The sequence below is a fragment of the Drosophila virilis genome, chromosome X, assembly GCF_030788295.1.
Source record: "Drosophila virilis strain 15010-1051.87 chromosome X, Dvir_AGI_RSII-ME, whole genome shotgun sequence".
Lineage (NCBI taxonomy): Eukaryota > Metazoa > Arthropoda > Insecta > Diptera > Drosophilidae > Drosophila > Drosophila virilis.
Window position 1 is genome coordinate 28074020 of NC_091543.1, and position 11350 is coordinate 28085369.

General features: G+C 45.8%; 1 protein-coding gene across 1 annotated transcript; it reads right to left on the bottom strand.

Moving 5' to 3' along the window:
* Window positions 1-1931: 1931 nt before the first annotated feature.
* LOC6631300 (uncharacterized) lies at window positions 1932-5805 on the bottom strand. Its single transcript, XM_002054988.4, has 2 exons — window positions 5221-5805; window positions 1932-4572 (listed from the first exon to the last, which is right to left on the bottom strand). The coding sequence occupies exons 1-2, from the start codon at window positions 5360-5362 to the stop codon at window positions 2207-2209; spliced, it is 2508 nt and encodes an 835-aa protein (XP_002055024.1). The 5' UTR covers window positions 5363-5805; the 3' UTR covers window positions 1932-2206.
* Window positions 5806-11350: the final 5545 nt, after the last annotated feature.

The window sequence follows — 11350 nt, forward strand, 5'->3', positions numbered from 1 at the left end:
GTTAAGTTGTCTGCCACTGCCGCCAGCAGTGCCCCCTCGCCCGCTCCTACCCTGCCGCTCCTTGGCCAACTCATAAAACCCCATACATATGCGCATTTCATTTGATTTGATTTAATTTTATAGCCTTTTATGTGTGGACCTCGCGCGCTCGGCTGGGCAGCAGTTGCTGATGTGGAAGGCTGCCGTGGAAATTTTGGCGGGGGTTGCCTGGTGGAGGGGGGGCTATGCATGCCATGTTGTTGGTCGGAATTAATTTCATGTGATTTTTATTTATTTATGCCAATGAAAATTGCACTCGCTTTTTGCCTTTCTTTTCGTTAATTTTTTTTTTAGCCTTGGCTCAGAAGAGAGCATGAATGGTAAGTGGTGGGGGGGAGGGGTGGTAAGGTTACCCAAAAAGTTGCAAAAAAGGTTTTGGGCTTCACCTGACTTCGTTTAAAAAATCCCAATTTTCCTACTTCAAAATCGTCTTTAAATCGATTTCGTGAAAATTAACACTGCTTGAGAACTAAACAAATAAATATGTATATATATAAATGTATGTATGTATATTGTATGTGTGAACAGGTTTGAACTGCCTTAAGGTGCACACACACACAGGCATGATTATTATATTTGCATCTATTTGCAGGAGGGAGACACATACATACATATATCTATGTAAGTACACACAAACGTACATGCATATATTTATTCATACGCATGCAAAATGCAAACATGTATGTAAAATGTACATACATGCAAAAACACATACATACAAACTTGCATAAGCATACATTAATACATGCAAACACACAAACATACATACATACATACATACATATATACGAATAGGCGAATAAGTAGCAAAACGTTTTAAGAACAGACGCTCCGCATCTTTGATTTTTTTGTTTAAACAGCCGATACGTTATTCTAAGTTATTGCTAAATATCTTAATATATCCGTTAGTTTATCGGGAACGGTTGTTTTGTCGCGAGTTCAAGCTAAAGTAGTTCAAACAATTAAGTTTATTAATTTGTGCATTTAATTGTGTGTTTAATATTCACATTGGGTAAGTCTCTCTCTCTCTCTTGCTCGCTCTCTCGCTCTTCCATAATCGTTGTTTGTGCATTGTCTTTGCTGCTCTTGTGCTGCAACTGTAATCTATAAATAGAATAACACTCTTCTTACGCGCTCTCTCTCTCTCTCAATTACATTCTTTGAGCTTGTTTGAAAGAACGGCCAAGCCGGTTAGTATGAACATTCTATTATTAAATGGTGCAGCACTGTGTGGTGTTTTTTGTTATTTTTTTTTTGCGTTAGGAAACTGTTGTTGTCATTCGCGTTGTCCTAATTTTGTTGTTTTCCGTTGCGGCGTCAATAGGTTCGTTTGTCAATCTGATAATCAAGCTCCATCCAAACAGCCGGGCCACAGCTAACATGTCAGTCAGTAAGTGAGTGAGTGAGCGAGTGAGTGAGTGTGAGTGAGTGAGTGTGAGTGAGTGCTGGGCCTAGGCCTATGATGCGCGGACCACTCGTATATGGCGAGTCATGTACAACGCATCATCATTTATCAAAGCGCGGCAACAATTCGCAGGCTGACATACACCATCTGCTGCCCCCCCCTCCCAAAGCAAAGCCGTCGCCATTTTCTTGCGCTGCTTTTTCGGCGGCGACGGCGGCGGCGACGTCGGCTTATCGTTAGTTGGTCCTGTCATGTAACGGTTAAATCTGCATGAAAAATTAATGCTGTTGAGTGTATGCGTGCGTATGTGTGTGTGTGTGTGGGTGTGGGTGTGCCTCTGGGCTATTGAAATTAGAATTGGCCTTCGGCAGCCGCTACCGCATCCGCTTTTACTTGCCTATTCGGTCTCCCGTTCGTTTTCGCATTCGCTCTCGCATTCGCTTTCGCATTGCCTCTCCCCCCCCATGCACAATCGCAGTTCACAATGTTTACATTTAGCGTTTATTTTTTATTTGGCCAAAACGAGTGTCGTTTGGCTTTTATGTTTTTGTGTGGGACAGGTCAATGCAGTGTTTCGCAACTGGGTATGTGGGTCATGTGTGTGCGTGCGTGTGTGTGTGTATGCGTGTATGGTTGTATGGGTGTATGGTTGTATGGGTGTATGGTTGTATGGTTGCATGGGTGTGTGGGTGTATGGGCGGGCGTGGGCGTGTGCGTATGCGTGTGCGTGTATGCGGCATGCGTTTGCTTATGGATTTGCCGTTAGTAGTTGCGACGCCAGAGGCTCTCCAAAGGTTGCTGTCGACGCTGGCGCAGCTGCTGATGCAGCTGTTGTTGTTGTTGCAGCCTCTTATAGCCGGCGCCGAAACTCTGCTCGGCGGCAGCCACATGACCGACGGCAGCCACATGGCCGGCGGACTTGTATGCATAGGCCAAATGCGGCACAGTTTTTCGCCGTTGCTTTGGGTCAAAGGGCGCCAGAACTGACACCGATTGCTGATAGCTGGGACGGGGCGGGGCCTGGGCCGCTGTCTGCGGCGTTGTTAACTTTCTTGCCTCCGGCTGTTGTCTTACCTTTCGCTTTGGTGGCTCCAGTTTAACCGGCGGCTGCAGTTGTTGCTGCTGCTGCTGCTGTTGCACGGACGTCTTCTTTGTGGGCGCACTCTTAGCCGGGTGCTTGGCCAGCGTCTTGGTGTCAGCCTTGAGCTGCGAAATCGAATACTTTTTGGCTGCCGTTGGGAAATAGCCCGATGGCTTATTCAGCGGCTGATCCTGGGCAATGCACTGCTGCTGCTGCCGCTGAAAGCGCTGCTGCCGCTGCTGATGTTGCTCGGGCAATCGCTGTGCATGTATGTGCAGCATCTCGGCCTGAAGTATTTGCTGTCGATTCTTATAGGCGCGCTTATAGGCAGACACTTGTGAAGCGCTGGCGGCCAACAGATGATGGGCGCCCTTTACTGATTGCGGCTGCTTGGGCAGCTCCACTGGCAACTTGCGTGTCACTCGCATCTTTTTCACAGCCTGCAGCTGCTCGGCCAGCCGGGGCGCCGGCACCTCCTGTCGCCGGGAGTTGCTCTTCATATAGAACAAATGGCTGGTGCGGCTTATATTGTTGGAGAGGGCTGCCTTGTGGGCATTGTTGTCGGCATGGCTGTTCGATTTTTGATTGGACTCTTCGACATATGCATCTTTGGTCTTTGCCTCATCCGGTACGATAACCTTGCTCTGGACAATCTCCATGGCCTCGGCATTGGTGGTCTTGCTGTTGGCTTGTTTTGGGCTGCTGCTGCTGCTGCTGCTGGTGCTGCTGCTGCAGCTGCTGCTGCTGCTGATAATGCTGCCTGTTTGCTTGACGGACCGCTTTGATTTGGTCTTCCGGATCTTGACTGGCGTCTTGCACTGTTTGAGCTTCGTTTTGGTCCGCGCTGACGGTGGCGTCGGCACAATCGAGACCGGCCGAAGCAAGGCATCTAGTTTGTGTTCGTGCTGCTGCTGCTGTTGCTGCTGTGGTCGCCAGTTGGGCGCCAGCGGCCCCAGCGGCCCCAGCGGCGGCTTAATGCGTTTACCAGTTGTGTTTGTCACTTGCGTTGCGGCCAGAGGTTCCTTTTGTCTTGAAACCGGCTCCGAATTTGATTCGAGCGATTGCGATCGGGTCTGAAAGTTAAAGCTGCGCTGCCTGTGATTCGTATGGAGCACATTGTGGAAGCTCAGGCATGGCTCCTGCTTTGGTAAATGCTTGTTGCCGATCTGTTGGATACGGCCGCTGGCGTAGCCCTGTCGGCGATTGAACGCCTGATATGCAACTGGGCCGTCCGCAAATTGTATAACCTCAAACTGTCTGATCCGTTCGCCGAGTGTCTGGAAGCGTGTCTGCTCCTTAATGACATTATGGGGCGTTGCCTGCTCGCCGCGCATTGTATATGACTTGGGCAACCCCGGCAGCTGGCGGCCATCGATGAGGCCGGCGCTACCGAAGCCAAGGCGAAAGCGCGCCGTACTTGGCTCGTCCTCGGGCTGGCGATCGAAGCGCACGGCCAGGCGCTGCTTTAGCGCCTCGTCGACAACCATCAGCTTGTCGGCATCGTTGTCATAGTCTCTACGCTGGCGCTTTGTCAATGATGCCGCACCAGCATTCGCTGTCTTCTCAATCGCAATGAAATGATGCTTACAGCTGGGCGGCCCCTTGCCCTTGCCAAGCGCATAGCCCACGCCCAGTTCCAGCGTTGTGCGCGGCGGCAAGCTCATCGATCGCCCACTAAATCCGCCCAAATCCATGTTATTTCCATTCACACACCCATCCGTCCGCTGCTGCTTACCCTTCAAATTACTGCCACTCACCACGTTGGTGCTACTTTTATCTGGTCTACTGGAATCCTTACCCTCGCCGCCGTTGTCATTCAATATCTGTTTGCCGTACATACGCAAGCCGCCCGCTGAGAATGACATGGAGCGCCGTCTGTTCGCCTGAATTACCGTATTCAACAGATGACCCGAATTTGCGCAGGCCGCCTGATCGGCCATCTGTTTGTGATTGCGCGGATACTCCGGAGCCGTACTCCGCTCCCGTTGCATTGTCAATATACGCAAGGGTGCTCGATTCTCTTCACGTACCTTTACATTCTGAGACACTATAAGAAAAAAAAATAAAAAAAATAGTAAAACACAAACTGGCCAACATAGAAACAGACAGACAGAAAGGTCAAACAGCTTAACGACTCGCCGATGGATACTAATCAAGAATAATAAAAATGCACAATTTATGGGATCGAAGATTGCGTGAATCCCGATGCAATGCGCTCAAAAGAACCTGAAGTGCAACAAGCTAAGACTAGGACTATCTAGAATAGCAGACTATGCAAAGAAGTAAAGAATACTCTTGAATGCTTGTTGCATTCATTAGCGTGGACCTTTAAGTCCGTGAAGAGAAGTCAACGCGACACAGTTTCCCATCAATCTATCGCTCTATCTATTCTATGTCCCATATCTTTCTCTCTGTCTATATATCTTTCTCTTCAACTGTCTCTTTCTATAATTGTAATTGTATATCTCTCTCTCTCTTTATTGCTATATTTATATCTCTCTCTTTATATCTGTCACTTAATCCATCTCTCTTTACTTCCTCTTTATGTATCTCTATCTCTCTCTCTCTATCTCTCTCTCTCTCTCTTGTCTCTCTCTCTCTCTCTCCCTCCCTCTCTCTCTCTCTCTCTCTCTTTCTCCGTCGGATATATCTGCAAAAATGCTATCATTCCGAGCATAATATTATATATACTTACTCGGACTATATGGCAGCAATGAGGTGCTTCGTTCATAGTAGCTCTTCACTGCATTCTCATATAACTGGTTGGTGTTGCGCAGTAACCAGAGATTTTTGCGCCCATTGACCCGCATTAGCCGATTTATTTGATCGGCCTTCATACTATATCGGCGGCTACACCTCGTCCTTCTTCTGTGTCGCGTGAGAATGCGCAGTGGTTGCTCTTGTATTGAGCCCGATTGTGGCGGTTGCCGCCTAGCGATTCCAGATCCAGTGGCTTTTACTTTTATATGAGAACGCTGTCACTGGGTTGGTAAACTGGTTAGCCGAAACGGTTCGGGTGTTTTTATATGCGCTGCTCCCCAATTGAGGTGCACGCGCCTTAAACTCAAAGAATTTTGTGGTTCTTTACGTTGGCAACGAAAGTGGCTTAGATAATTTTTATTGGTACGTTCGTCTTAAATAGACCTTGGACCTCTTTTATACTGTATGCAATTTAAAATCGGAAAATAGGGTAAAGAACTGACTTTAAATACTAAAAGTGTCGAAGCGTAGAGAAAATTGTTTGGAAATTGAAATACACCCAAAATAGCTATACATGAAAAGCCTGCTAAAAAACAAAAATTTTCCCGCATCAGACCAAATATATATACTTTGATGACATATAAAAACGGCCTTCTACGCTGCCAAAATCCAAATCAAATTCAAATCAAACTCTTTCCATATTATAAAATTTTGCTCAAAAACTAGCATTTCGTTCGTTCTCATTTCCGCGCAACGATTAACAACAATTTTTCATTTGACAAAGTACTATTAAACTACGAAAAAAAAAAAACGGCTCCATATTGTATATAGAACTTGGTCAACTTGACGCCTTAACGTCGGACTAGCAGGCTAACAAGTCGCCGGTTCAACTCCAGTAGCAAATGTTTACTTTCTGGCGTATCTTAGCTCTTAGAGTATCTAAGTTTTGCTTCAAGAACCAAATCTCAATATCGATTCTTATCGATATCGAGATATCGAATACAATCTACGAATATGTTATATACTAAGACTTTCTACTTGCTAAATAGTTTAGAATAGATGACTTTATTAGAGGAAAACTTCATGTTTTTGATCTCAGGGAGGCCTAACAGAACTCGCTGGGCGAGTACAAGGTATCATGAAATAATTTAAGGGCAACATCAATGTCTGCAGATCAGTGATCAATGATCCAGAGTTGGATGAAAAGTTCTACAGGAAGCGAACATTGTCGAACGAATCCAACAAATACAATTTCTTTAATACGGACAGACAGACAGACGGATAATCGTCAATAGTAAAAGCCTATTTACGCATTTTCAATGAGAGAAAGAGAGAGTATGTAAATTATGGATCGGTTCTTGTTTTGGCCTGCGCTGTACTTTATCCAGCTAATTAGATTTAAGGTGCGTTTCACGCGGCGGCTTGCAGCCTTGATTCCTAACGATTGCGCATTCAACTGGGCTCAGTTCTGGGCGGGAGAGATGCGCATTATTTGCCACACGACGCTTGACACTGATTAATTGGGTTGTCGTCAAGTGGCTAAAGTTGGTAAAAATATAATAATTAGCCGCAGGTAACACAATTGCAACAGTCAGTGGCAACATCCAATGTGGAGGCAACTGTCGCCAGTCTCCTGCTGTTTCTGCTGTTCGTGCGGCAATTTGTCAAAGCTGCTTCTGAAGTGCAGCTATCCACGGCTTCTCACCATGCTGTGTTGTTGATGATGATAATGATGATAATGTTGATGATAATGATGGGCTTGCTAATGATTATGCTGTTGCTTGCAGTTTGCTGCTGCCTGCTCTTCTTGGAATGCAAACAAAGCGGCAAAAAAAGTGCTGAAAACATGATCCGGGGCTGATCCGGGGCATCAGGCAGGATCTGTTGCTGCGGCTTGTTGGCAGTGCGTGTGCACAAATTGGTTTTAATTGAATTACAGTGCGTAATTTATGCATTGCTTAGCCCATGTACGTACACGCTGCCACACACACATGCCCCTTTTCACCACAATCAAGCCACAGCCACAGCAAACAAATCGATTGGAGCTGCAGTTGGGCTTAATCGAATCCTGGATGCATTGCAGCGTTGCCTGCATAAATGTGCCCCATTTATGAACAGAGCCGCAGAGGCCAACACCACAGGCCACAGGCCACAACTCACACACGCACACACTCACACACACACGCACACACTCACACACATACTGCATATAGCTGCCATGCAAAAGGCCAAAAGAATTTTGCGTGTTGGCAACTTTTTGGGGGCAAACAAAAAACTTTTGCAATTCTTTGCATAAAACTTTAAAAATTAACTTAATTAATTGGCACATCATTTCGGTTAGTGCTCGCCTCCCCATCCCCCCCGCAGCTGGCACCTCTCGCCTTGCCAGCCGCTGCTCTTATCTTTTGCCAGCTAGTCGACCTTTGACCCTTTTAATGCTTTGTGTGTGCTGAATGAATTTCAGTTGATATCCAAAACAAAATGTTGCTTTGCCTTGCTACCAGCTACCCCCCCTACCCCCCCTCAACGCGACGGCCTCTTGTTGCTGCTAAGCTGCCACATTAGCAAAGTGAGGTGCAAATTTTACTGGTGTCCTTTTTGGGCTAACAGCCAGTTGTTGTTGTTGTTGTTGTTGCTGCTGTTGTTGTTGTTTGTTTGTTTGTTGGGATTTTAGTGAATGCTGAAAAGTTGTCTCGAGAAAGCTTTCAGCTTTTAACGTGCCACTAATTGAGGCGATGGGGCAGCTGGGCGTGTCAGCTAGATGTTGCCTAATGCTCTGCTGTCCATGTGCGCTGGCCCCATTAAAATTGACATTCATTGCATTTCGGGCAATTAGACTAATTGACTTTTAACCAGCACATGAGACCCATGCGCCCAACAAAAACCCCCATGGAGCTCCTGTCCACCCACCTTGGCCCAATCCACGCGCCCATTAATTTTGTATGCGCAATTCGCTTGTTGCAGTTGCATAATTATCAGCGACAAGTGTTCGCGTTGCCTGTCTGGGTCAACTAATTTGGGCTAGTTAGGCACAAAGAAGGGTCGAGAACTATAGCGAAAGATAGAGAGCTCGACTGAAAAGTAGAGAGAGCGAAAGAGTGGCAGGAATACCATACGAACATAGATCAAAGCAAAACCAACGTAAGAGCTTAGTTTTGGAATGCGTTAGAAGCATTCCTATTCAAACTATTTAAATTTTAATACCCTGTACCTGTATGTTATGTATATAGATTCTATATATCGGTTACCTTGGTAATACATATATCTACTTCAAATCGATAGCTTCGACAGCTTCAAGGAAATCGATAAATATCGGTTTTTGTGCTAGGTATATAAATACTTTTAAATGCCATAGATGTGCTCTATAGAGATCGGACTTTAAGCACCGAAGCAGGATATCGTACAGGATATCTTCCATTCTGGCAATCTCTAAACCTATTAGAATTGGCAAGAAAGAGTAAATAACATAAATTTAACAGGCACAAGAAGGAACACCATTAAGTATACCATTAAGCATATTCAGCTTGGTGCTGGCTCTTTCGAATAGAGCATTCCTGTGTTTATTTTTTGTATAGAAAAACTCCAAACTCCGCACAATTTATCTAATGGCAGCCTAGCGATTAGTAGGTGCGAGCCGGGCAAGTTTAATGAAATACGAGCTTGCAAGAAAAACATGGCTCGCTTTCGTGACAAAATTCGAATAGCCTCTGCTGGGGTATACAATTTATAAGACTGTGCGCATTGAGTTTCCAGTTGATAGATGAGTGCGGCAAAGGTGCAGCGTGGGTGGGGCTTGTGGAAACAGTTGCCACATGCCGCTGCTCAAACTCACAGTTGCAAGCCAGCTGCACTGGCTGCCCGACGGGGCACGGACAGAGGACCAGGCGCCAGCACTCGGAACTTAACTCAGCTCCGAGTCGGAACAAGCAGCACAGCGAACAGTTCGTAAACTGCGATTGTGTGTCTGTGTGTGTGTGTTGGGGTTGCTCATTCATTCATTTGCTCAGTCAGGCATTCATTCATTTCCATGATTATGTTTCTTATCAATGATAAATGAATATGTAGTACCAGCACTCAAAACTGCTGCTCTAAACTGCTGGCAAAGTGAAAGTAATACCCGAGCGAGCCAATGCCAAAGAAAATATCAAATGGTTTCGGCAATGCCGACTTTGCATTTGCCCCTGCAGCGCAGTTATCGATTGTCAAAAATGTGTTCAAGCGATCATTTCTCGGGTTAGCTATCTATCGCTGTGTGCCAAGCTTTAAGACAAACTTAAAGTTCGTTTGGCAGCTTTAACAATAGTTTAGAAGCTTTCAAATAGAAGCTTAAACGAAATTGCACAGCTGAACTTTATAACTTGGAGAAGCTTTAAGAGAAGCTTTCTGCAAACTTTTAAAAATGTTGTTCGTAATGCAAAGCTTATATCTGTATATTGTGCGGCATATTCGCTATTTAGGAGCTTTTAAGTAATTCGTTAAGGGATCTATTTAGCTCGCATGTAAAGCTTAAATGTAATTTGTGGGCTGACTAGCTGGTATGAAGCTTCTAAGTAATTAGTGGCTGGGCCGTGGCAAACATCTTATCAACAACATTATTTTTCTTCAAGAGCTTTTAACTAATTCCCTCAGGGTCAGTACAAATCGACCCACAGCTGAGCTTTAAGTTTATTTCTTTTGCTATTTGGGGGCCTTTAAGTGATACTGTAAAAGACCTCTTCAGCTCAACATAGAATTTGAATATAATTTGAAAGCTTAACTATATGACATAAAGCTTTTAAGTAAAAGATGGCTGATCGGCTAAAAGCTCTCTCTCTCTCTCTCTCGCTCTCTCTCTCTCTCTTTGGGTTAACAGATCTTTGGCACGTGTTTACTCGATTAATCGAGCATGGGTGATCACAAAATCGATATGCCCGTCGGCGCCGCACGGACTGTAGTGAAATCATCTGCCGCGAGATGAAACGAGGAGAAAAGTCAAGCGCAGCCAGCTGAAGTGCAGGCGAAACAGTTTCTGACATTTGCACCCGACTCAGACCCACAACAGAATCGTCCGTCTACTGCAGCTCATGCTGCGTCTCCCGTTTGCCGTCTCCCGTCGCCCGTCACGGGTCTCGCTACTACTGGACCCATGTTCCGCGTCTCGGGCCCCCGCCACTTGATTGCTACAACGACTTTTGGCCCGAAAAGTTCTTTGTGGTTGGGCGCTGGCGCGGTCTGACGATGGTTAAGGGATGAACGGATTCTCGGCGGGCTAGAGCAATGCTTTGGGTCTGCTTCTGCTGCCGCTGCTTTGAAGTGGGCACTCGGCAATTTTCCAGCACTTTAGGAATAAAATTTTTAACAACTCGCCGAGGCGGCCGCTAAGTGCGTCGACGTTTAAACTCCCAGCGGTCGCCAGCGGGCGGGCGTCCATCATCTTGTGGACGACGAGTCGACGTCGTCGTCCGTTTTAGTTTTGTGAAACTTTCTGCTTTCGCCTTACACAAAATATGCAAAAGCGCCGTAGGGTCTAACCTCTACCAGAAGCGCATACACAGCAACCTGACAATTTCTTAACTGGACCTTGTCCTATAAGCATGCTTATTTAATGATTAGCCCCATTCACCTGTCATGCTTGTAAATAATCGACACTCAATGTGGATCCGGGCTAGGACAAGAGTTTCAAAGCACTTTCCGCTCGCTGGCCGTTGCATTATTTATGCCAATGACGTTGAATAATTAGCGCCGCTTGCTGCAATTTGTGATATATGGCAAGCCAATGGCTCCATCAATATTGGCCGGCTAATGACGCCTCCTGCTGCAGCGTCATCCACCCAACCAGTTCAGTCCGTCCGGCCTTAATGCTTTTCATCACAAGCATTTTAGTGGTGAGGCATAAGGATAATGAGCTCGCCGATGACCCAAATGCTGCCAATAAATAGCCTGGCCAGCCGAAAAATTAAGTATCCGATCATTTCATACCCTAAAATTCTATTTAACCCAACGAACAAGCTCTCAAATTGAAAGTCATTCAATGGCCAGAATGCTCAAAAATCAAACTAATAAATTCGAAATCATACCAAAAATTTAATATATATGTACAGTCGTCGCTAGATCATTTGTCTAAGTGACCCAAGCATTTGGGAACT

Coding starts and splice junctions, on each gene's coding strand:
- LOC6631300 (XM_002054988.4), bottom strand. CDS start 5,362: ATGAAGGCCGATCAAATAAATCGGCTAATGCGGGTCAATGGGCGCAAA. Junction 4,573..5,220: donor ATTGCTGCCATATAGTCCGA/GTAAGTATATAT, acceptor TTTTTCTTATAG/TGTCTCAGAATGTAAAGGTA.